General features: G+C 43.4%; 1 protein-coding gene across 1 annotated transcript in view; it reads right to left on the reverse strand.

The window, feature by feature from the left end:
• T265_09372 (hypothetical protein) overlaps positions 1 to 26755 on the reverse strand; it is a gene marked incomplete at both ends in the record, with an annotated part of 34100 nt that extends 7345 nt beyond the window's left edge. The window contains 4 exons of the mRNA XM_009175415.1: positions 5296 to 5372; positions 5463 to 5612; positions 8758 to 9025; positions 25860 to 26755. Of these exons, the coding sequence (XP_009173679.1) occupies positions 5296 to 5372; positions 5463 to 5612; positions 8758 to 9025; positions 25860 to 26707 (1343 nt within the window). The remainder of the gene's footprint in view (positions 1 to 5295; positions 5373 to 5462; positions 5613 to 8757; positions 9026 to 25859) is intronic.
• Between the last annotated feature and the right edge of the window lie 1053 nt (positions 26756 to 27808).

Consider the following 27808-nt stretch of genomic DNA (forward strand, 5'->3'; position numbering starts at 1 on the left):
GTGCATTAAGAACAATAAAACGTGCTGCCAAAGAGTTTCCTAGTGAGTAGTATATATTGTCAATTGATAGAGCAATAATGCGAATGGAGTGGTGGATCAACGGGCGATCCTGTCGCCCACTGTCAGATGATAGGGTTTCACACAACTTCCAATATCTACAGGCTGTATGGCTCAAATCCCTATGTTCCCGCTCAATGGAACGCAGTGTATTATCACTCTGGTTCAAATGCAAAAGCATATTAAATCTGGACATTAATCCTGAATTTGTTCCAACATGAATCTACAGTAACTCTTCGGCTCACGTTCTGAGCCCAGCCGAAACATGAACAACAGGAATATTCAGGGCTACAGCTGATAGTGTACGATGATTCATCTCCATGTCTTGTGCTATTCAGCCGTGTGCTCTCATCATTCGGCTGTCTGAAAGGAATGCTTAGTAGATACTTTTATCAGCTGCGTGAAATGCAGAATACATGCCTTTTAGTTCAGCGTATCTCAAATAAGATGCACGGAGTTCTCGAAAACCCAGAACTTGTTGCGGAGAGAAGCGCAATGGATGCAACCGAATAGCTGTCTTCTAACCCCTCGGTGCTCAAGTAACCAGACAAAAATCCTACGGTTAGGTGCGTGATAAGGTGAAATCAGCTAAGTTTCAGGATTGTTGTTTTCCCAACGTAAATGCTGTTCAGAAACTAGCGTATGACTTCAGGAAACGCGTTGACAAATAACATCATCGAAATATGGCAATTAAATGCTTGAGAGGGCCAGAAAAAATTTACAGATAGGACCGGACAGAGGATGCATTGCATGTAAGCAGCCACCTGACGATTAAGCTCGCTTCACCAAAACTGTCATGATGACTTTTTATCGGGAGATGCTCATTTTAAAGTGTCACGCTTTCTTGGTCATATTGTTCAGTGGTAGTAAAATGAAGGTTGTCACTTGGCAAAAAGAAACTGCAGACTTTTCGGATAATATTTGAATGAGGTTATTTCACTGCGTTTTTTGGAGAAAGAGAGAAGCTACTACAGTAAAAGCTGGCCTACATATCCTTCTGTATTCACCCCTGATAGTAGTCAATCCGGATTCATAGGCGAAGATTTTCGTATCACAGCAACGTGGTCATTAGCAAGTGACTTAGACTGTGGCAATAATATTTGCGCTCTCCGGTCACACGAAGTTTGTAAGGACATAAAACTTATCAGGCTCGAATGTCCGAAATGAAAAATGTCTTCATGGACCGATGACGGCATTCCCCATGCTGGTAACAGTCGGGTGTGGCGTTCACATAAAAAAAGTTGGTTCTCACACTTGGCCCATAGGTGACAATTCTGGTGAACAGGGCTATTGTTTTTGCTGAGTAGTTGGGTTCGCAATGCTATTGACAGTGATGGAATTTACACAGTGTTTCCATTCAAACAACGGTTGATATGGCCGTACCTTCGTGGGGCGTGTGTCTCTGAGATCGATCCTTGTCAGGGAGAGCCGGATGATGTAACCGAATGTGATAACCTCCAGTAAGGTGCGTCGAAATCTCTCGCAAACCTACATACTCGGCAAGCTACTAGCTTGTCGCACACTTTGATGTCTTTATTTACACTATTGCAATAGGTTCGTCTGAATGCCAATACCCTGATACACCGATGAAAGTCTTCCTTAAAGAGTCTTTTATGTGACTCAGAATCCTTCATCGCGAAAAAGGCATCCAAACATGACACGACATATTTTCATAAAGGAAAGGTTGCTGAAAACTCTTCGACAGCCAACGACCGGTTTCGCCCTTCTTGAAACTCATGAGGGAAAACCAATCCCCGAGTTCCCGTCAACGTTATGATCTACTTGAACGGCATATTTTATGATTCCCAAAGCGGCTTATTTATCCCCCCACGATGGCAATAAATTTCATCATAGGTCCAGGTGTGCCAGCTAAGAGCTAGGTAAAAGCGGATGAGGCTAGAGGTGCTGACACTCTGATATCCGGCGATGACACCAAGTTCTTACCTACACCTAATCCTAATCAAGGCTTTAGGGTAATGGCTGTTCGACACGTGTCCCAGCTACAGTGCTCAGCGAAGCTGCTGATAACAGAACTTGTAAAACGCCAAATCCCCTGAGATTCAGATAACCTTCTTGTATTAGTAAATTATATATTATATGCGCGTGGATGTTATTTTGTCATTCTAATATGACTAGAAACATCTACACCACTCACTGATTATGACCCAGATTACGGGAAGCAACTACCGCAGTGGGGGCAGGATGAATATATTGATGTCTATGACTGAGTGGATCATTCACCATAATGGATGAGAAAGGTCTTAGCAGAGTGGTGAAAGCTTTTGAGATCCGTTGGGGTTAACCAAATTTTCGGTAAGCAATCGTAAATACGTCGAATTTGCTGCACACCAGCCCTTCGAAGGGCGAGTAATTTCTGACAGTTTCCAAAGTGTACGCAACCATCTGCATCAAGCTTGATATAAAATAGTATTTCTGGGTTCGAAAGATACGGCAAATATGTAGACATTTTCATCGGGCATAGGTAATTAGTGAATGAAAGTGTGGCCAGTGCCAATGTAATGTTATGCCCAGCGGTAGAGAAATGTGTAGACAAGTGCCTGCGTAATTATTCCTCATCAGGATGACTTGAGTTCCCGAATCAGCTTCCCTCTGACGTTTTACGCAGTAATCCAAGCCAACGATCGTGTGACCTTCAGCCAAGGTCACTGGAGAAGTGCTGCAGTCTGTCCTACAATGCAAGTGTCTAATTTAGGTAACATTTCCATTGGATGTTCTTGAAAGTAACTCTCCGACATCTAAAATTGAGTTTGTGAACCTGTCATCTACTATGTAAGTTCAGTATACCGTCAAGTTTGTATATAGACCCTTAGAGTTATACCTCAATACTACTGTGGTTCAGAATCACCATAAAGTTGCACATATTAGGTTAGATGCCACAAAAGTTATCTTCTGGGGCCCGTAAAGCCGAGCTCTTTGGATTAAACGGAAGCTCATAAATTCTAACCTTTTTAGAACCTGTTATCCCAAATTCCCATCATAGGGATAATTGTCCATTCGGCATTAAAATTAACGTAGATTACTGCATCCAGTGAATAGCAAATTGATTTTCCTTGCATCCCTGATTAGCTCATAACGCCAATCTGGATGTTGGTCACCAAGACGGTATTCCATAAACTCAAACTAGACAGATTACAAAAATGGCCAAGCCATCTGTAGTGGTCATCAAGTCATCGACATAATAGAAGAAACGTTACTGAATAGTGACGTGAAATTCAGGGCGGCTGAAACACGAGTGACTTGGTGTTTTCTACAAAAAGACCACAGAAGGATTTCTGAAGCTGCAAGCAACAGCTGTATGGAATGCTTGCGGATCACACAGAAGCCTTATTCTTAGCTAAAAAGTAGCATTTTGGATCTTGCTAACGAACCCTGAATATCCGGGCAAATTTTTTAGTCTCATAACGGACTTTATAAATCAGCGCGAAAACCCGGGCGCGAAGTCGCGTTACTGCACAATCAGAGTTAGAAATGATCTCAGGAGTGAAGTAGATCTAGTATTCGAGCCAATTTTGTTCATGTCATACTTAACAACCGTCTCCACAAGGGCTACTGCTCAACGGAACGATAATATATCATCTCTAGCGATCAGATTATCACCTATTCCGTTCAGCGAGTTTTCTGGTCAGAACACTGTCTGTGGAGTTTAAATTCCACCCGCTATCTTCCAGGCGAGATTGCGCTTTATCTTGTTCTTCTGAAATGATGCCGTGGCAGGTTGAAAACAGATTTTCATTCAGTAGCATACAGCCTTGGTTAAAACAAAGAAGGTCCCTAAAACTTGTCCTCGATCAAGGTACATTCTAAGGCAACATGTATTCGGCTGAACGACTATGAGCTGGCGTGTTTATTGGGGTTCCGCTAAACTGACAGCGCAGGATCAGCAGGCTAAAAGTTCGATAGCGAAGTACACGCACGAAAGTAGGGGGACAAGAACAGCAGTTCACTGATTCAAGATAAGCCTGTGAGTCACTTGTATCTGATGTGTGCTGCTCTCACACCTGTAAGAAAGCGAAAACGGAGCAGTTCCAACCCACATACTTTGGCACTAGATCAAGTATATAAGGAGCACCTATTTAGCTTAGGAAAAATCGGTAGGACTTAGACATCAGAGCCCTTTGAAGAGCTAATGCGGATCGAATCGGCTGATTCACCTAGCCCACCGGATATACCGACTGAATCAAGTGGTTGAAGCTTATTCCGGGACAGCTAATCTGCTACTAGCTAGGGAATAGGAATCGCGCTTGTTGACTCCCAGGTCTATGCTAGTGGGGTAGCTTTTGGGTATTTCTGAAAAGCTGTGACTTACATTTTAGATCAGGGGATGATCTGGCCTGGTATCTATGGGGGCGTGAAAAGCTTCAGGGCACATCCCGGTGGATGGCTGACAAAGTTATCGCAAGCTGCAATGGCTTCGATTAATTTGGAATTTCGTGAAGTTGACCTACAGAGAGGTTTTAACTCGAGCCATCCTGATTTGAAAAGTTTATCATATTAGTTTGCATGAAAAGTTGACCCAGAGTTTGGGATAAATTGAGTACGTGTACAAAAGAATAGCAGTTTGGATAACGTTAGGAGGCAACTTAAAATGTTTCCCGTACTAGTAGCTGGCGAAGAAAACCGATTATTTGAAAGACATCAGTAGGAGAGCAGTTCTCATTGATTAAGAGGAAACTGGTAGTGAGAGAACAGACAATTTGATCAGTTGATATCAATTTCTCTCGGTAAATTCCCCACTTTCTTTACATTAAATATCGATTATCGCAGCTGAATATTGACGGAGATGCTAAGCAAAGTGAAACCGAAGGCTAAGTTGAAGAACTAACACCAAGGTGCATCAAATACCGCAATACCTCATAGAAACTGAATGAGAGGTATCATTTTGCCACAATATTCCTTAAGTTCAGACTTATTCTTCCGAAATGATATAAACACATCCGGTTAAAATATGGGCATATTTGGACGTCAGCTGGGTTCGATCGCATTAGTTATGGCTGCCAGAACTCAATGGCACACGAGAGTCCAACTGATAATTTATTCTCCCAGCTATCCTGTTGGGTTTACACAATCAGTGAGTCTTGTCCTATCTGTCCCTAGCAGTCAGCACTTCAGTAAAGAAATATGTTCTAACAAAGATGTCGTTCAGAAAGCATGTGCAGAATGTCCTACACACTCCTGTCCATTTTCTTTAGAAGGGAGTTTTCTGATTTTAAAACCTACTTTTTCTCACGACGTCCGGTTCCATTATCACGAAATCCTTTGGCGAATGGGTTGTTGTCGATCTTCAGTTGCGTTATCTGTCAAAGGAAGAAATTTAAAAAAAAGCGCTTTTTTATATGGCAAAGAGGAGTAAACATAAAACCAACAGTTCCCAGCATCTTACTTACCCGCTCATTCTGATAAGCTGTCACTGCGATAAACTCCGTCTCGTCAAAAACAAAGGTAGTGAAATCACAGAAGTTGATGTTGGCCAGGTTGTTTGCCCGCACTATGTGAAAGCGTGGGATGTACTTGTGCATAGAATTTAACACCGCTTGCTGTTTTGAAAGAAAAGAGAATAGAGGGGTTATTCAGTTAAAAGATGACTTGGAGTGGGACAGATCAAAACAGCATTTGGTTCTCTGGGAGACTTAGGTTTGTCTTGTGATGCCTTATTGATTTCTGAGAGTAAGCCTTGCATATTATTAGGCAGTATGTACGCACATTATGACAAAGGACATGTATGTACATATGTTCAGTAGTAGGTCACTCTCACTTGCTTCAGTCATGTCTAAAACTCTAGGAGATTTGCGTGCCTCGTTACTCCAAGCCCCGGTTAGTGACTGCTTTCTATCCGACCTTTACAGTTAGTACGCGTGTATTACGTCCTATTGGATCGATTCGCCTCATATTTTTATTAAATTTTTTTGTTTCATTGTGATGAAGCTTGTGGTTTTATTTATATTTTGAATGTATTACATGTTCAAATTTAGCAACAGTTTCCTCTAAAGATGTCCAACCGTACACAGTAAACTGATTATCGACGCTTACCAACTGTGTCCGTCTTGTGGGTGGCATGCACCAACAGGCAGCTATGTGTATACGGTTCATGACCAGCTGTCCTCGTGAAAATTATGGCTCACTGGTCGAGTACAGTGCTGATCCTCAAACAGACACCTCCCGTATATCCTTTTATCTCAGTAATTCAGGTTCATCCCATGTACACGACTTGCGGCTGATTGAATACGCAATTTAACGTGTCACATTTAATAGAGAAAACTACTCACAAGGTTGCTGGAAACTTTTTTACGGCCCACAACCGGTTTCGTCCTTCTTGGGACTCATCGAATAGGCACTGTCCCCGAGTTTCCGTCAACCTTATGTTCTACTTGAAACCTAATCGCATGAATTCGGCCAAATACACTCATTTGCAAACTAACTTGGTTTTTTTCCGAGAGAACCACCTGGAACCCAGCCGAATCGCTCGTTTGTGATGTTTCCAGGCAACTGAATGTGCTGCACCAGGCCACCTGATATTCTAGTCACTACGATATTCGATATCGATATTCGAGATATTGCGATACATGTATATTTGTAATGCACTGCTCATAAGGTTGCTGAAAATTCGTCGACAGCCCACGACCAGCTACGCCCTTCTTGGGACCCATCAGGTAGACGCAGTCCCCAAGTTTCCGTCAAACGTATGTTCTACTTGTACACAAACTTGTTGAAAACTCTTCGACACATTCAGTTGAAGAACATCTTAGACGAAAGATTCACTTGAATCTTCTGCAAACACTAAATTGATTCGCAAGTGAGTGTATTTGTCGACATTTTTGTTGTAGCTTATTTCAAGTCTAGCCTTATTAAACTAAAATAAGTTTTGAAATGTACCTAAATTCCTCTGTACATGAAACTGAAGTTGAAGGACCTCAAGTTTTCAAAACAAAATTCTATGTTCCCTTGCTAGATTTTACATGGCGAAACAATGGCGAATTATGTTATATATGAAACAATGGTTCACGTTTGTCCATACAGAAGACCTATTAGGCTATTGAAAATATAGCATAGCCCCTGTCATTTTAGCACTAAGATCTCCGGTGCTATCTGCTCTGATGAAACAACTGGACTGAATTCAGCCCCTAATCTTGAACTTCGGGTGACAGACATTTGACACTGATCATAATTTTATTGCGTGAATATCTCACCGATTCACAACTATCCAGATGTCTGTTTACATCATTCAACAGACGTCCTGTTGTTCCCTGATGCCTCACTCGTGTGTCACACCTACACATCAGTAATCCGTTCACTGAATCAAATGTGCATTTGCACAAGCGTTAAATAAGAGGAAGTGGGTGCTCGACACGGTGATGTTGACATCGCGCGAAGCTACGAGACTAGTGTTAACTTATCGCTCACTTGACTTTCTCACGCCTCGGAATGTGTGAAATGAAACTGAACAGAGTTTGCAACAGTCACTTTGGTTCACGTTTGTTTTGAACGATTCAGTTCGCACGAGCGAACTGCCACCGTGTATTATCGACATTCGTCCGTAACAATCATCACTATGTACGACTAGTTTGTACGAAGAATAACCAAATTATTGCCGGTGAGATGAAGGGTAATTCAACGATTCAGAAGATAATCGATTACACTCAAGAACGGAAAAGAGGTAGACTGATGCAACTTGAAACACAAAGCCATTGGTAGGATTTGAAAGTGTGCTATCGCAACAGCTCCCAATGCTCTATGATTCTAATCGTCAGGCACCTTCCTGCAGTAGTGAGTTCCTAAGCTCCAAGACGAAAACATTCCGCGATCAGTTCGAATACATATCTCAACGACCAAGTGTTTCTGAAGTAACATCTACTGAAGCTTCTCTAGGTAACGAAAATTGTAGACTGAAATTAGCATCAGAACGTGCATGACTAGGAGGTTTCTTGTCCGGTTATGAGGTACAAGAATAAAATGTAAGGACCACTTCCGTCAAGATCGACTGAGTTTTCAGATCCGCGAAATTCTACACTGCGAAGGACAGTGACAAGCATATGGCCGGGAATCTAAGATTTGTATCCTGATTGGGTCCAGCTCTGGAATGCAAAATTCCAGGTAATCATTTTGCAGTGACTTCCTCTGAAACAAAAAGACTATACGACATGAAAGTTCCAACATGTATTTCTACCTCACTAGAAACAGAACATACTGCTGAGCAGCATTCCTCTACAAGTTCTATCACGAGTCAGTTTTCTCGGTCGATGTGCTTCATACTAATTTCAATTATTCCTGTTATATCATCTTGCGCTTGAGTTCGCCCACCTATATGTTCCACGGTTCGAGTATCCATTCATGGTTGTCTCTATTGTGGGGACTCACCAAACTCGGCTCATTGTACACCAGTCTGCAAAGAGGGTCTTCAAAGTGAGTTCCTTCTGCTGGGACTACAGAAAGACTTTCCTGCCAACCAGGAGCTTGACTGCTAACGTGACCAAGAGAGATCATATAGCTGTGTACCCTCTTTTAGCCCATCTATCAAATGGCGCAGAGTTTAGCACCAACCCGATCTGACGGGCTAGTTGGACGTTTGAATCTTACACTCCGGATACCTGCTAATCAGTGCATGAAATAACTTCTTAAAAACAACGTCTAAGTGCTGTAGAAGGCAGCAAGGAAAGCGGTACCAAAAGTGGCACCTGTACTCACAAATGGCTGGCGTTCAGTCGAATTGTTGGTCAACTTCAATTTGTGAAACGAAATGGACTTGTGCATCCAATCTTCTCCTGTGGCTGGGCTGTCTGGATGGATGTAGTGCTTCCTGACTGGCTCCGGATCTGCCTTCCCAGCTACAGTCCACTTGCCGTTGTGAAATTTGTACCGGTGTTCATCTCTGGCGACGAGCTCCAACAACATAATATACTTTGCATTTGCGTCCAGTCCACTGACCTTGACCTTGAACGAGGGGAACATTCGTCTGCACACAATTTGAGAGAAGGAATAACAGTTTAAGGATGGACGTCGTCTCTAGCATCTGTTCATCCAGAGATTATGCAAAATCACATGAATTTTCGGAATAAACTTTGAAAAGGCATGATGGACGAAATTCATTAAAAAATTATTATATGTGCTTGAAGCAAACCAGTTCGTTGGATTTGACTGTAATAACCTGGTTAAATTTCGGAATAGCTACAAGCAACGTAGAATACTATTTCCGTAGCACTGTGGTTACCGGCCACCAACCTTTCGAACAATGTCGTCACATTAGGGCAGTGGAAATAGCCTCCAGAGAAGTTCATTGAAATAATGGTACAATCACTAGATTTTCATCAAATATACCGGGACCAATTCCACCTGGTCCACGGTCCACGATGTAATTTTTGAACTTCCATTTTTCATACTTCTACTTAACCGGTGACTGGGAATCGAAACTACTGAAACACGTCCAAGTCAATCAAAATAAAACAATAAACTGTCATCATTTGAAGTTATGCGCTAAGTCACAAATTAGTGAGATCCCTCGAATGACCTACTTCTTTCAAGGAAACTACTCTGCGGAAAAATCTTCGGCACTCCATGACCGGTTTCCCTCTTCTTGGAGCTTATCAGGTAGGCGCAGTTCCCAAGCTTCTGACAACGTCATGTTACGCTTGAATCCAAATTTCATATAATTTGCCAAATACACTCAGCTGGGATTTAGATGTCCCCCATGAAAACCAAATTGATGTGCAAGAGATTGGATTTTGATAAGAGCGACCCACATGATACAGCTCAATTCGATCTATCAGAAATGTGAACTATTTGTGCTTGAATATTCACTTCAATTCAGTGCAGCTTTGGCACCGTTGAAATTGCTAAAGTGGTACTACTAATTTCCTTTCGACCATCAGCCGTTGACCAATGACAATAGAAAAGCTTTTCATGGTCCAGTTTTCAAATCGATTCAAAGAGAATGTTCTTGGCCAAACAAACGATGCACAACCTCTTGTCCAGGTGATAAGTCATTCTATTGAACTGCGAAATCCATCTCACCACTGGACAGTCCACTGACTGTTCTTCCCACATGCTCACTGAAACACACTAGATATTGTACCGCGAAATTGGAGCCCTTCGCTATGGTCCTGGCGCCAACCTTAAAAAGTCCATTTTCCCAGGACAATTGGAATGGCGCCGTCTGAGGCATGTCAGTATTAGGCCGAAAACAGTTCCCTGTTGGATGGGTGTTAAAAACCACACCTGGGCGGAGGGCTTGTCATTCAGGTAGCCTATCCACAAACTTCCCCTATGTCGCCACTCTTCGCGTTGAGTGGTTGATGGCATGATGGGAACTTCGCCACACACGTAGAGCGTAACGTGTCAGAAACGGAGCGGACAAATGAACTCCAACCGAGCCCCAATTGTCACCAGGTGCAGCAAATTTTTTTCATAATTGATTATCCGGCCTCCCAATTGTCCCTGGACTACGAAGGCTGAAAGTGATTAAATCAGCTACACAAGAAGCCATAAAAGAGACTAAAAATATACGTTATCTGTAGATTGGACTCTGCGTATTATTACTGGAGTCAGAAATTCCCTAGTTAGTGATTTTTAGCAAGATAACCTGACACGTGTGGCAAGCCACGTCGCCGTAATTTATGTGACGCCAGGAAAAGCCAGAGTGATATGATCTTGGGAGCGCTACCACTAGTCAGTATGAGGGTACCAGCACGGTCGGAGACGTCGCTATAAGCCAGCTAGCACCGGGTGCCCTCACAATAACTATCATGAATTCCCAGGTTCACTCATGATGTACTTACACCTTCCCCTTTCCCGGTGAATGTGAATATCAACTGTGTTACCCATTTGTGTGAGTATGTATGCGTGTGTGCGTGGGTGTGTGAAAAACGGGCGTGTCCAGGATTGCAGGATATTCTTTCAACACTGTCTATCAAATGACGCTACAAACAGATGTGCAACAAGACGGTCTTATCACTGACTTATAGTTGTATCTACTGAAAAAATGGTCGGCAAAGCAAAACGGATGTACACCGCCAACAATAGCACGGTGCGTGAATTAGTTTGAAAAACCGCATGGATAGACAGTCTTTAGGGTGCAAACTGGATCAGAAACACAGTGCACAGAAATGAGCATTCCTTAGGTGAAAGGCTGGCAAACCGCATTCATAACTATGTCACAGGTCGTGCGAACATTAGAGTAGGAGAGGAACGGTAACAGAAATGTTCCCGAATGCCCCAAGTACCAGTGGTTAAAAATTGCCATAGCAAGTCAGGACACGAACATGCCGTAGAGGGTCGATACGGTCCAGTTGAACCATCGCCATTATTTGGCTGGTCTTCACTGAGTTGGGCACGCGTCACCCTGAACGTCCCTCAGACACCTCTCGGGATGAGTGAGGGGCGGTATGCTGCTACGAAGCTGCTGCTACGAAAAACTGAAGACATTAGACGACTGTGATCTGCAGCACAACCGTGTGCGAGCACAAATATCTATCTACCTAGATAATTAAACATCATTCGGTGGTCGTAGATCAATGTAGGCTGCACAATCGGAAAAAGATATGTGGGTTACAGGTTATAAAAAGAAGCCCACCGACGCACAGCTCCTCTCCGCTTCATGACAACACTTTGATGACTTCGCTTCGATCAGTGATGAAACGTTCGCAAAAAATTGTCAGGCTCAGCGAACCCTTCAACCACCACAAGCAGTTCTAATTCATTTATGAATAGTAAGGGAGTAAGCAGTGTGCAGTGAAGTACACAGGAGCGTCACAAGCAATGCGCTTCGAAACAGAAAGGCAGTTCCAACTTTTACAGATATACAGCTGTGTGTTAACCTCACTGTACCAGAAGTGTGGATTATTGGTACTAAACATATGAATTTCGGTTTCCAATTTTTTGTCGGGATTGATTTTTGTGGAGTCATTGAAGTACGCCAACGTACACGGAACCATGGTGTGCAAGCAGTGTAAACGAGGTTCTTCATTTCTGATTAGCCAACTGCTAAAACCTGAAGGCCATGTTCTTCCACGGATTGTTTGTCAGGTCTGTATGTAATCTAAGGTTTCAGTTCGGAAAATCTGGCTCACCCGTAAAGAACCCGATCCCTCCGTAGGATTTGGAACAACAAAACAAACGAGCAAAAACAAGCAATGGCGAGCAGTAATCAAAAACCTAGTCACATGAAATGGATGGTGTAACGGGAAAACCGCTCAAGGAGGTTTCTGGTGCTATGACAACAACCGAAAGCGCCAATATTGGACTCGATGAGTTATCTGACACCGAGAACGTTGGCGCACAATCGCACATGGTTTACAACAATTTTCACATTTTTTCAACAAAGGAGGAGCGCATAGATCGGTGTCGGCAGCGCCAGCAGTGACGGCGGTACAATGCAATTTACGTCCGGTTTAACAGCAAGTGGACTTTTGTGGTGAAAAACAATGTCATCAGGTTGTGCTTGAAAACGGAGACGGAAAGTGAAATGCGATTTAGTGCCGGCCTGAAAATGTCGGTGTCGGCTTTTGAGGCGCACACAGGCTTGCGCCGTATGGGTGTTGTGTATCTATAGGTGGGAGGCAGGCGCACGTTGTTTCGGCACCTGTAGAATCAACGTGCCAAAGGAAACAAGCGAACGAGAGTGATAGGTAGAGACAAAAAGAAAACTAGCCGGCGTCTATCTGTCAGTTCAATGTACCATTCAAGAAGCAGTCGGAGTTTACTTGGTTCCCAAAGCTTTAGTTCTATCAATACGTGACCTCCGTAAGTAATCATTCAGGTATACTTTCCAGTCAATGTGTATCAGTCATCAAAAGTATAAATTATAATACCGTTTCCATATCAGTCCATTTTCCCCCTGAACACGGAGCCGAATGAGAGGGTATTCTTGTGTGTCTTGTCATTGTTCACGTGACAGCCGTGACGATCATCTCGGAGCCACAAAGCCACGCTTTTAGCTATGGGCTTAGTGAGTGTGTCGGGGTCAACGTGACAACCATTCCATTGCATTCCATAGTTTTTAAAAATCCCCATCAATCATTTTCCCTCGAGACTGGTTGATCAGTTGTGCACGAGCCAACAACCGTTCACGAGTAGGAGCATACGGTAACTGGAATAGTTGGTCGTGGCTGTTTCAGCGGTTCAGACATGTACTAACTGCATGTTTAAGTCTATTTTTTTCTTCTAAGCATTCACGTTTTTTGCTGTTATTGAATAATGTCCAGATTTAGTTCATCTATCAACCAAGAAGATGTGGTCTCAGCACATACAAGCGTGTATTTGTTTAACTCCCGTAACATTTTACAACAGCAGGGGAACTGATGAAATAGTACCCAAACGTTTCCTGAAGTATTCGTAGGAATTCCATCCAACTAACTGATCCTCGTATTTCTCCCAATTCGGTAGACTATGCATGCCGAACAAGTTTTATGGTTGGGTTTCTTTCTACGAAGTTTTCATGGCACAGCAACTCTTCGGTAGCTTCAACAGTACATTTATTGGGCAACTTGAAAATTTGTATACCTTGCTCTTATTTGGCCGGCTATCAAAACACTGTGATTCCAAGTGATCTGTCGGTATGTTGTCAAGCGCTGTTTGAGAAAAATCGCTGCAGGAGGAGAGAATTTTTTGCAGCGAGATTGTGGTTAGAACGTCTCTGACTGATCAATGTAGACATCTCTATACGAATGGTCAATGGGGTATCCACAACTTTGCTTCCCAAAGAAACTTGTGCGACCTCTGAAATTGAACCGATCCCACATGCATGTCTGACATTGACGTCACTTACCTGATCCCGTGACATATTGCCCTACCCCTTATCCGACCCCCTTTTCCTTTAGATGCTTTTTCTCTAAGGTGCATGTACCCCGGGTTTTGACCTTCTTCAAGTGATTTCTGGTACCATATAAAGTTGTGATGTAGTAGCCAAGAGGAACAATCACAGAAAACAAGCTTTGTACCCTGCCTTCACTGTCTGCATTGACATTAGTTTGACTATAACATTTTACAATGAATAGTGCTAAGGACTGCCTCAGCGGTGGTTTACGCAAGCCATAGTAACTTATTGTCAAACCAACATCCTCATGACCAGTACATCCACCAGTAATCAATCAAACTCTCACTAGGACTGACACTGAACGATATTCGTTGATACCCATGGATCATCTATGGGGAAAAACATTCACCCTTGAAAATCTGAATTCACAGCTTATTGCTGGTTCTGAAAGGGGCATGAATTATCAAGGAATTCGTTGTGAGATTTGTCCTTACAATAATTTGTTGAGACGGATTTACTTATGACAGGAAGTCGAACTCAAAACATATTTGTTTTAAAGGAGTCAGTTATATCACCGCACTACTTCATGTGGTGCACTCATTCTAAAAAGCCAAACAAATCTCGTTTGGTCCCAGTCGTTCGGTTGGCGAAAAATTTGTCATAGACACCACAGCTTGTGTGAACGAAACGCACCAACAATACGACACCCAAAAAGTATTCGACAGCCTACAACCGGCTTCATCCTTCTCGGGACTCATCAGAGAGGTGGGGTCCCTGAGTTGCTGTCAACTTTGTGTTCTACTTGTATGTGCCATTGGCGACTTTGTGCGAAGGGTGCTCCACTAGGGAAAGATAAAGCGATATCTCAAATATCGTGTCAAGGGAAACATGGAGCGGGATTTGTTCGGTATATTTAGTCGAAGAATATCATGGGCAAGAGATTCAGCGAGGGTTCATTTCAGTCTCTTACTCCGCCAATTTCTTCCCAGAATTTGTGTCTCCTTGGAAGTTCGTCCACGTCCAGATAGGTGCACAATTCATGGTTTAAATCCGGTTTGATGAGGCGGTTACATTCAATACTACGTGCGGTTGTCTTCGACAGATATGAAATGTGTTCATAGGTTGAGGGACTTTTGAGTTCACTTCTTTTCATCAACACATCCATTGTCATTGATAACGATCGCCACTCGTACTTCTCCACGTTTACAACCGATATGGTGCAGGTTATCCTCACGAAGCATTTCAGATTGCTCAAATAGCGCATGAAATCGGTTATGTAAGATGGATTGCTCAGTTCAAAGGTTCTTGGTGGGTAGAAAGCAATTTCGTTTAACTTCATCATCACTGCACTGTCAGTACGAAATTAGCTTATCTGAAACCGACACTAAAGAAAGAGGTTAGGTTGTCTTATTTCTCCTCTACTGATCGCCTAATGATAGCTGTTTGAAGGTATGCGTGGAACCCAGAAATGAATGGTCTTGCACCTGCTCCATGTACTACCGGTTACTTCTGGTGCGCGTTTGCTTGTGAATACTCTGCTACAAACCAATAGGCTTCGATGCGGTTTCGATGGAATGGCTAAGCCTTAATGATGCAAGCTTATTAAGTTCAGTACTTCCACTTGTCACTTTCAGGCTGAACATCTTTACATGCATGATAACTTTGATGAGCGTCGCCTTGACAAGAATCACAATGTTGAAGATGGAATTGCACAACTTTATTTACTCAGACTACATCCCATCTAGAATCTTTTCCATCATGGTCACAGCGGTGTTCCTATATAAATATTTCCCTGGTATCAACTTGAGTGTTGTTCCAACAACCCAGAAATATATCTAAATGGCTTCCTACGGTTGAGCAGGTGCCGCATTTCCGGTAGACTCTAGTAGTCAGCTCCACACATGCAAACGCGCGTGCGACTCGTAAGAAATAGCTCTTGGCAATATGACTAATTTACTCACAACGACCTACTCCCATCAGCAGTTAAAATCTACAATTTTGAGGACTGTTGTGAAAGTGTTCCCTCCGTGAGTTGGTTCAGCTAAAAGATATTGTGTCGGCAACACCATCTTGGACGTTAACAACACTCACCGACACTGAAGAACTCAGGAATCTTATGTATGACTCAACAGCACTAGCTGGGAGGAGGATGCGAATCGCGAAGCTGATGAGGACCGCTCTCACCTGGGGTTTCGTTAATACCGCAGTTACATGAAAATGTACCTGTATATGGTGGGAATCTACCAGTACAAGTTGACAGTTGTATCCATTTTCATACAATGTGCGAAGCCATATCAAAATCACTCCCAGAATTTCTCTACCCTCCTTTGTCTATAAACACCCAAAGTTTCACAGCAGATCCTCGAGGGCAACTGTTCAATGAAGGTGTGGCCGGTTTCGATTTGGTACGCACAAATCTACCAATAGAACGGAATGTGTACTGACAGGACATGGATCGCTATTAGGGTTGGTTGAAACGAGTCACGAAGTCCCAGGTTGTAAGAGTCAACTCTATATCCAAGTTTCCTCACGTCAATTCTTCTGCCGTAGCAAATAACCAACTGAATTCACAACTAGGACTTACCATTTTGTTTAACATTTTATCTGATTGTGCAATTGAAGAAAAACCAGCTGTTATTCGAATGTGACCATGTGAATCGTAACTACTCTCAGCTTACACAAAGAATCACTAGCGAGGCTATGTATTTTTGTTTCATAGTCCACCATGAGCTTTTTGTTTGACCTGATCGACTCAACTGAACACTGAGCAGCACACATCAAAAGAAACCAGTAGTTAACTGGAATATGGGTGAAGCGAAATTCAGCAGTTCGTTCAGACAATAGGTCGCGGTGTTTCTTAACGAACTCCAGTGGGGCTGTGGTAATACCACCAGTGAGAGAGGCATCTCCAGGTTTTAGTCTGGTCTGCAATCAGTAAGTAGGCGACTTTGATCCAGTTTGACACGCTGACACAATCAGTAGACATCAGTCAGGTTCTAAAGAAGAAAAGCCCATCCGAAAGAGTTAATGAGTAGCTTACAGGCGGAGTTTTTAACTGCAAATTTTCCTATTTTTTACACCGTTGAAATTGCTCCCATGTTGCTAATGCAGTTTTACTATTATGCCGAAATGTGAAAATCTCAGGCAGCTGTTACTGATTAGGCACATCAGAACTAACTGTTGTGATCGCTCATCGATCGTGATACAGGGGTACTCACCACAATCCCTTGCTCGGACGGAATCATCGAAAGAAAATGGGCACTAGATTGTGATAAGTGGCCATCCAGTCACTTCATCCAATTTTCTAAAACTTCGTCAACAGTATTCGCGGCCATCGTTCACTCTAAAAGCAGCGTGTTCCAATAGGTCTCAACTATGTAAATATACACCCAAGTGTAGGCATAAGTAGCAAACGTTTTGCCAAAAGCTTTTAGTTGACTTAAAATGCATCTAATTCGCAAAGAAGAATTACATTTCTTTCAACTCGTGCAGTGGATACTATCCCATATATGGGTCTAATCTGATCGGGCTCCACTGGCAGTCCTAAACGGGCAAAGACATACAGACGGCCTGGAGACTGTGAAACAATACTAAGCCAGAACGAGTAGTTTTTATCCTAGAGAAGCCTAAAAGGTCTAATGCAACCCGTGAGCATATTTTTCGTCAGGTCCTCGAGAAAGTAAATTGCAATGTTTGGTTGTTCATTAAGTACGACACCTTGGGTTCCTCGAAGTTGGATCAACACAATAGGGCAACTTGCAGTTGTTGGATTCTCAAGTACCATACATTCCAAAATTCAAGCCCTAACTCACTAATAAACTACTCCAAAATACTAGAATTAATAACCCAAAAGTATATGAATGCATCACCAGTTTGGAATATCATAACACAATCTTGGCAACTGGTTAGACATGAGAGAAGGAAGTCATTGATCACATAAGACCCTAGCAACGGCGTTTGTTTCTCGTCTAATACCGCACTTTTCCTCTGTTCGATGGAGGGACCTGAGCATAAATGATCGTCATGATTTTGTTTTCATGGAACCGAAGACTCTTGACCTTCAGTTTGGAATTAATTGTCTCCTATTTTATTCATTGGGAGCACAGCTATACTATTCTATCCGCTTCGTTCTTCGCCAGAGTTTACTAGTCTTCATGGACAGTAATTCTGAAGATAAGCACACTGACTTTTGCACTGTTACCACTCACTCAGCTATATTAGCTGAAGCAGTGGAAGGCTCTGGGGGTAGTGGCAAGAAGATGGACATAGCTGGACACTCAGAAACGGTGAAACTACGTTCACTAGCACTGATATTTATCACCCTTCAGCATACTCATCAAGGTGCCAAATCTCCTGCAATGCGCATACAATCCAGAAAGCTGTTACTGCACTATCTGGTCCACGTGTACCTTCGCTTATCGCGACGAAATCGTAGATTTTAATTCTTCAGTACATCTTAAATAAACACGATTGTTCGTTGTAAAAGACTCCATGCTCTTATCAAAATACACCTGACTGATAAAAGTCGTCGTATTTTATACAGGCATGCTCATGGTGGTCGATGTTTTTGCCCTTAAGGTGGATCACGATGCTTCTGTGCTTAAATTCGGGTTGACAAAACCCCTCATGATCACACGGTTTTTCGTTGAACCCAAGACCAATCACCGGCGGTTGACCGGGTTGGTAATAGGTCGGAGAAAGTTATCAGGTTTGTAAGATGTTGAAAATCTTAGGTTATCGCACTGGTTTGTTCGGATACGTCTACTGTTGCGCCGTCAGGCGGCGTGTTACTGTATGTTTTGAAGTTGGTGGGATTGAATAAGATGATTTCACCCCGCACTTACGATGTTCCGACTAAACTGTCCAGTCTGAATCACGTAGTGCTAATGACAAGTTCCATAGGTGCATAAATTGTAATGGACGCTCGTCATTAACGTTCAAGACTCCAAGCACGAACCGTCCGCTTATGGCTATCCGCATCTGTTTGTCACCACATATTCAAAAGTTTATATCTTGATAGGAATGTTTGGTCAGTCGAGAAAGTGTACGTGGTGGCAGTGAATAGTTACTTTCAGAATACTTCCTGCTCACCTCCTGGAGGAAACGTTGCAGGAGATACACGCGAATCGTGCCACAGTTCTATTGATACTTGAAGCGTCATCATCCTTCCACTGACGCGGGTCTTTTAATCCGGTGTTGTTTGATTTTTAGGATGGACCATTGTGAATGATGCTCCCTGTTCCTGTCGACTGTCCCGTGAAATTTACGATCAACAAAATATACACCTTTCTGGATATTTTTTACTTTCCTCGGTCGAGAAAATGAATTCTGCTGGAGGTAGGTACATCAGTACGATGATGTTCGAACCCAATGGTAACAAGTAGTACATACCATTTGGGTTTATCGTCTCTCTCTGTCCGGAATATTCCAACTTCCTCAGTGGAGGATGGCCCTCCTTCCTCTTTTGTGTGTTTCCGCCAAGTGGTGCAAACAGCAGTTGCATTTTTAGACGCAGCGAAAATTTTAGTGGTCGAAATTATTTCACTCATGTTAAATAATGAACTTGTGGGAGATCGGAGTAGAGACCAAATTTTTTTAGCTCGTCCTTTTTCGAGTGAAGGCAGCATTCTGTAGGCAGCGGTCGTCTGGGGGAAAGTTTACTGCCCGCAAGCAACATCCTGTCACAGTGAAGAATACAACTGTATTCCCAAACGGTTTCGCACTAAGCTGGCATGGGAGCTCACCCCTATTCCTAAGTGGGTGAATCTACACCGATCCACTCATAGATGTTCGGATAATGGAAGACGTAAACATGAGATTTAAGGCGAAGTGGAACATCTGGGGTGTATTGTCTGGAGTACACTGCGGACCAGGATCACGAGGGTTGGTCGACTGGTGTTGTGTTATCTCCCGACAAGTGACAGGAGATTCGAACCGACTATGCTATGTTAAGCAAGATACTTTGTTGGCATTTTGGAACGTACAACTCAGGTCTATGAATTATCATAACCATAGTCAGCGTTCTACTCTCGATGTCCGTGGTAATTTCAGACATGGACAGCAGTGAATGGCGTTCCAGGATCACTTGAGTATCGTGTGCCTATAAACTGTACTAGCACGGAACTGCTGAGAGTTTTGTCTTCATGAAGCCAGGGAGACAATGTTCAGCTATACGTTTAGACAACGTTCCTGTGACTCGGCTTCCAAGGGGGCAGACGGACTTGTAGACATATAAACGCAGTCTAGTGCGGTAGCTGATCATGCAGCTTTCGTCTGAACATTCCACATTTGGCTGGTGTTTGATGGTGTGCCTAACGTCCTGTGTGCTCTAAAGTATCCCAGTAATCTGACTAAACGATTCGCCTGTGTGAGACAAACGTGGATACATTGGTTACTTTGGCACATCTAAGTTCGCCAAATTTGCAGCAATCAACTCAACAGTGTAGTCATCAGTAAGAAGCGCGTTAACCAGCGCCTCTTCTAGTAGTGTGTTTTATGCATTCGGGTACCTTCTCTCTTCCGAGTTTCATCAACACACCTACGACGTTTCAGAGTTCCTCCAAGTCGTAACGACGTATCTCAACACTTTTCTATCGAGCAACAATTGCAAAGCTACTCCAAATCACGACCCCGTGCTCCGGCTGTCCATTATCACCTATTTCAAAGTACACAACACTGGTGTGCTAACTCGATGGGCACCGCAGCAAACATTGAAGGCAGAGTTTTTTTCGAACATAAACTGCCTACTCCATATTATATCGAACTCGAACTGCGGACGGTGAAGACAACACTTAACAGATTCTAGATATGGTCTAAAGCGGTCATCCTGATTCATCTTCTCTCAGCCTCACCGCCCCAAATAGTTTCTGCGATCACTGTATGACTACTTGCATCAGTTCACCTCCGTCGATTTCACGCAGACTCAGAGTGTCTTCTTGCGTTTCTCTTCCGCTGACCGAAACGGTAAGTGTCCCTTCTTTCTTCTTATTCCTGAAAAATTTGCATTGCGAGCAATGTTTCGAAGTTCACTGTCACTATTGCTAGGGAGCTGTGTGAAGCCATGTTATGGTTTATCTCTCTACTCACATCCAGCAGCCCTTCCTCTCCTGAAATTTTCAATCTCCTCTGTCTCTGCGCAGTGCAAAAAACATAGTCATATGAATGCAGAAGATGAGCCATCCTTCTACTACCATTTCTGTCAACGTGCTTGTTCTTAATTCTTACCCTGCCACAATCGGCAAGGCCAAAGATATTTTTGTTTTCTGCAAGGTGGTCAACTATCTGATGAACCCACTGGGTGTCGATCTTCCTGGGGTTTTGTTGGAGCCATGAGCCGTAATTCCTGTTCACAAGAAGCAGGTGAGAATTTTGCTCAGGATTTCGTTTCAGTTCCATTCATATACCCCTTTACTTGTCCCGACTTACCCCTTTCATAATCTGCTCCCATCACTGCTGGTCTGGCAATGTTGTGCTATGGAAGTAGCTCGAGTGCACTGCCTGGTTGTTGATCTGTTCGCCGAGCTTGGGAGTTGGACAGCCAAGGTTGAGTGCACTGCATTGACGATGTCACCCCGATTGGTGATGAAACGCTCGGCGAACAGACCAACAACCAAACTGTTGATCTCCTTTATGTATCCTGGTCCACATGTGTTAACCCGTCTTTGTAGAACATTTCACGCCTATTCTCTATCGTGATTTGTAAATCTCTTTCAGGCCAGAGCGACTACCGTCCTACTTCAGTCGTAACCATTTATCCAAAGTTCTGAGCTGCATTAAAAAAAAACAGCCCCTCTTCAGCGGCCACCACTACTGAGTTTGGTACCATCGATCTACCGTTGACCTTTTGGTGCGCGTTCCACAGGTCTGTTCATTTTTCCTAGACTCCTTCGATGAAGCTGAGCTGGTTCGCCTGGTGTTCCGGGAGCTATATAGTGAGTAGGGCAGCAAGGATTCCTCGAAAAATTACTCACGTGCTACCTTCACGTTCTTGATAGACCGGATTGTAGATTTTTTGTGGAGTTAGTCCCCACAAGTTCGCTTACGCTATGTTGTTTGTCAGATCCATAGTGTCAAAACTGAAGTTCCACGAAGTTTTTTCGCATCTCACACTCTCGATCAGCCATTCATAGCTGAACGTCCTTCCCCAGTCGCATACGAATATACGGGATTATACTATTCTCTACTGATCCAGTTCTTATCACTTAAATATTCAAAGTTCTTCGTTCATGCAACTCATCCCATCACTTCTAGTCGCCCCGCCCTGCTAAAAATACCCCAGCGCAGCACAAAGGTCTACTGCCCTTCGTCTTCCCCTGGCACACTCTCGCAGTCTCTCATTTTCCAGCTTCCTGCAATGATCTTTTATTCGAAGTTCTAGTTAACGTTTACCGGTCAAGTTCCAACTGTTCGTGATGTGTACGTGTGATTACTTGTTCTTTCATCTGATTTAAATATCTCCATGCCTTTCCCTAATAGCTCTACAAGTTTGTTCCGACTATGATCTCTCCCTCCGAATGCAATTTACCGTGTGGGCTTGCGGTTGTTTTAAGCCTGCTTGTGGTGTGTGCACGTGCCAGATATTTGACAGTACTGCTCACACCGTCATCAAGGTGCTCAAGTGCAACTTGGTACATCATCGTATCTTCATCCCTACCGCATAACTCATTAGGAACCGGTACCATCAAGGTAAACGAGTGTTATGCAACCGTGGAAACAACGGGACCTTGGCAACCACCAAGTCATCGCACGCTCCGTTTCATACCCTGTTGTCATAATTATTATTGTTAGTATGTATACTAAGACTTCTGGGTTGGTGTTCATATCGGAAGTTGAGGAGCTATTTCGATGTCTGGCGGGACTCTTATACGACCAGCTAGTTTGAACCGAGATACTGGGTGCACGACCCTTCCTTTATTCCCGTTATACGTGCGCTTTCATCTCACTGGTGACTCACGATAGAACTGGGGCGCTGATTAGGGTATACTAAAAGTCTTGTCGAATTCGCCAAACCTGAGCAGCCGCCATGGCAATCAGTAGTGATTTCAGAACGTACTATGTCAATAGGAGTTTTTGTTCAGTTGATACAGTCGAACTGTTCCAAGTGAACAAGGAATAGTTGAGGGACAACGTTACTTCCGCCAAGTACCAGGCACAGAAAGAGCAGGCAAAGAGGTACAGAGATCAGCGAAATACGCTCAGTTGCAAACAAATTTGGTTTTCTAGAAACTCACCTGGAACCCAGATGGATCTCTCGTTTGTGATGTTTTTAAGCACCAGGCATCCTCATTTTTCAGTTGATACGATATTCGGGATATCGAGATACATGTATAGACATGTATTCAGAAGGTTGCTTAAAAACCGCATGAACGAGCGATTCAGCTGGGTTCCAGGTGAGTCTCTCGAAAAAACAAATTTCTTTGCAAATGAGTGTATTTCTCTAATTTCGTGCAATTTGATGTCAAGTGGAAACATAAGGTTGAAGTTCGGGGGCTGCACTGCCCGATGAGTCTAAAGAAGGACAAAACCGGTCTTGGGTTGTCGGAGAATTTTCAGCAACCTTGTGAGTAGCATATTATGTCTATACAGTTAGAGGCATTGTTGAGAAGGAAAACAGTCTAGTAGTTCTAGTTGTCACTTCTGAATAAAAATTTCCTTATGCAAAGCATAATATACCCCCGTATCATAGGATGTTGAATTTTTGAGCACAGATTAGATTGGAAAACGTGAAAGAGCCTTTTTGAGATATTCTAATCGGAACATAGTCATTAAATGCTAATCTGGTTGCGGTCAAATATAACAGTTATCGTATAAAATCGTTCATCCACGGTCGAAGTCATCATGAGACTTGAATGTTGTTATTCGGGTATGTCCACCCATAAAAATACGCAATCTGTTCAGGAAAGAAGGCGACACACCGAGCCACGTAGGTCTTTCCCCTGAGAAGTCACTACTAATGATGCTAGTCTTCGCTAGATCACGTGATGTGCTTCTGTGCTGCCGATTGGATCTTCGCTACATCCAGTCAACTGATGAGCCACGAGCAGATGAAGGCTACTGGTTCGGTAATATGGAGACCCGAATCCTTTTTGTCGACGCACAAGGTGCGCATCACTATGCAGCGATTTGGATGACCAGAATGGTCATCATACCAGTCAACGTGTCACTACACTGACGTGGGTCTCAGGGTCATTGCATATCTGGGGCATCCACTCGAGGTGAGACTGAAAATTCATCACAATGTTACTCAATACACACTTTATATAAGTAAGCTGTTCAGAATAAAGGCAAACTCGGTGTCTCTTGGGGGTCTCCTCAAAGGGTTATCACTCATGATTCAGTAATCATCGTCCATAAAGTTAGTCCCTTAAGGCACTGTTTTGGTTATTTCATGTACAGTTAAAGTTTGACCAACAGAAAGGAGCCCGACACTTGACCGCTCACAAGGCGTCGTCAGACGAACACTCGAACTCCATCTGGATCCAGTGAGCTGCGCACTTCTGGCTATTTTCGGCCAGGATGAAAGAAGTTCCATTTTATTTATGGCTCCACGGTTCATGCTGACATAGTCTTAAGTAGTGAATACCAAAGCGAAACACAGTTAGAGGCATTGTTGAGAAGGAAAACAGTCTAGTAGTTCTAGTTGTCACTTCTGAATAAAAATTTCCTTATGCAAAGCATAATATACCCCCGTATCATAGGATGTTGAATTTTTGAGCACAGATTAGATTGGAAAACGTGAAAGAGCCTTTTTGAGATATTCTAATCGGAACATAGTCATTAAATGCTAATCTGGTTGCGGTCAAATATAACAGTTATCGTATAAAATCGTTCATCCACGGTCGAAGTCATCATGAGACTTGAATGTTGTTATTCGGGTATGTCCACCCATAAAAATACGCAATCTGTTCAGGAAAGAAGGCGACACACCGAGCCACGTAGGTCTTTCCCCTGAGAAGTCACTACTAATGATGCTAGTCTTCGCTAGATCACGTGATGTGCTTCTGTGCTGCCGATTGGATCTTCGCTACATCCAGTCAACTGATGAGCCACGAGCAGATGAAGGCTACTGGTTCGGTAATATGGAGACCCGAATCCTTTTTGTCGACGCACAAGGTGCGCATCACTATGCAGCGATTTGGATGACCAGAATGGTCATCATACCAGTCAACGTGTCACTACACTGACGTGGGTCTCAGGGTCATTGCATATCTGGGGCATCCACTCGAGGTGAGACTGAAAATTCATCACAATGTTACTCAATACACACTTTATATAAGTAAGCTGTTCAGAATAAAGGCAAACTCGGTGTCTCTTGGGGGTCTCCTCAAAGGGTTATCACTCATGATTCAGTAATCATCGTCCATAAAGTTAGTCCCTTAAGGCACTGTTTTGGTTATTTCATGTACAGTTAAAGTTTGACCAACAGAAAGGAGCCCGACACTTGACCGCTCACAAGGCGTCGTCAGACGAACACTCGAACTCCATCTGGATCCAGTGAGCTGCGCACTTCTGGCTATTTTCGGCCAGGATGAAAGAAGTTCCATTTTATTTATGGCTCCACGGTTCATGCTGACATAGTCTTAAGTAGTGAATACCAAAGCGAAACACAAAGCCAGTCGCGCCATGTATTCACCACTAACTTCTGTCTGGTTATCTACGCTTACAATAACTCAACGAGTCAGCGATAATAAACAAGCGAAATTCTATTCCAAGTAGTCAAACCATGATGATCAACTGACTCGATTTCACAGAATGTGCAAGAACCTCGTTCGTATTACAGAGTTCCGAATGTTCCAGAACGCCGGAGCGTCACATTTTAGGCGCTTAAACAGGATATCGACGAAAAAAACATTGGGGAATTCCGGAGCATGGCGTTGTTGGAAACAGAGCACTTGTCGCTGTCCACACTATGATTACTTTGCAGTGAACAACTATCGGAAAGATGCTGGTTATATCTCCAGCAGAGTACATACTGAGCTATGGAGAGTGAACAGGGTAAGACAACTGGATGAAAGTACTACTTGTCATATTAATCACTTACCTGCCAGATTTTGTGATTACCATTTCTGTAGTCATACTATGAAATCTGCGCCATAGGTCGGCTTCGACCAGCTCCACGCGAGGTACATCTTTTGTGCGGGAGGATGGATCTGCAATTTGTGAAAGGCCTCCATTCATGGAATGCTCAAAGTCAAAATTGCTTGTTGGACTGTGAAAATGCGATGAGGAGCTTGGAGGACTACATGCATCGTTGCGACTAGATGTTTTGCTCCAGTTTAGTTCTGAGGAGGGCGACCACAACGCATTCTTGTGCCGATTAGTCGAGCGCGTGACCAACTCTTTTGCAACCATATGTTTTTGATAATGTTGGGGGCTATAGGTTGACGTGGTTGGAAGGTGAGTTGTATCGCTCTGATATCCGGTGAAATCCGAATTACAGGGAAAACTAGTGGGTAGGTGAGGAGGGTGTTCTTTTCGCCGCTTTGTCCAACAGCCGACGGGCTGTGATGCATCGTACGACGATTTTGAACAAGACTGTGTTGAATGTATTAGCCTCGCAAGGTCACTGGAAGAAACGCTTTCTGTAGGGGATGTGGGTTGCATTGAATCGTGCTTTGGAAGATACCTTGAGGCGGCCAAGCTTATTGCATTAACCACAGCAGTAAGCTGGGACGAGTCGAGTTTGTTTAAAAATGATGCCGCTGCAGCTTGCGTTGTCGAAGTCCAATCTGTGAGACTTGATTTTTCTGGTGAAGTGCAAGGCAGTAGAGCATTCTTCAATCTATCACTTGTCACTTTATCTCCATTCATTAACCATGACAAACTTAGGGCATCATGAAATGAGGGCACACCAGAGGAAACATTGTGGTCATCACACGGTGAATTCATTATGCTTCACACATCCGAAGCATTGACGATATTCTCGTTGCGCTACCCCACACCTCACCAAGTGTTCACAGATTTGGTACGTGCAGGTCGGCAGACATTTACCTGCTTTCCACCTGCAGGACTGTGAAAGCGTAAATCACAGTCTGGAGGGGGACCAATCGAATCTAGGCATGAAAAATTAACACTGACATCAGGATTACGGACTAGTGCGGGGGCGGTCATGTGCATTGAACCAATCAGTGGCTGAGGAAGCAGTCATGGAAGTGGATGTCTGCCATTGGCTAATGGGAACATGTCGCCTTGTCCTCCTCCGTCAAATCTAAACAGCATACCAGCATCAAGGAGTGGACACGTCAGGGTGGAGCTACCGATAGGGGGATTGTTGTGTCAGCACCAAGCGATTAGGCAAAGCAGCACGCACGTCGTTCTGATCCAGGACGAATGATGTCGCCCAAGTTGTTCCAGCTAGTGATGAGGTTCCGCATTTTTTGAGATGCGCAAAATGCGGGCAGATTTCAGCATCCATGCCTGACGAAGAAAAATAAAGCACACAAGAAGCTAACTGCGGCATAAAACTAATACGATTGGGGCCATCGTCGCAACCACATGTCTAACCAATGACTAGTTTAGTAAATCATGACAGCTAAATCCTGCATAGTTCCGGTAAGAAGATCACCAACTGTTACTTTTCCTGAACGAACTATTTGGTCGAACCCCAACGAGGCTGGCAAAACTTTTGAAGGTCAAAGGACAAGCTTAACAGGTGGATCGACAATCAATCCCATCACTGAGTATATCCCTTACTGCTGCTAGGATGGGAACACGAATCTGGCACTTTAAAATGATGGCACCCTGGTAATACGCACCCACAAAAAGCAAGTCCCTTCAAAATCATGTGAATGCATATCAAAAACGCGCTTTGCGCACAGACAATTCCCAGAATCTTCAGAAGTATTCGCTCTTAGGATTTCCTGTACTGTATCCAAAAAAAGGAACTGGCCGACGCAAACGTATTGTGATTGTAGAACTTGGTGCCTAACTACTTCGGTAAATGGCTAGATTAATCACAAACACCACAGTGTATAAATGTAGTTGTCCATA

The sequence above is a fragment of the Opisthorchis viverrini genome (assembly GCF_000715545.1).
Source record: "Opisthorchis viverrini unplaced genomic scaffold opera_v5_271, whole genome shotgun sequence".
Classification (NCBI taxonomy): Eukaryota; Metazoa; Platyhelminthes; class Trematoda; order Opisthorchiida; family Opisthorchiidae; genus Opisthorchis; species Opisthorchis viverrini.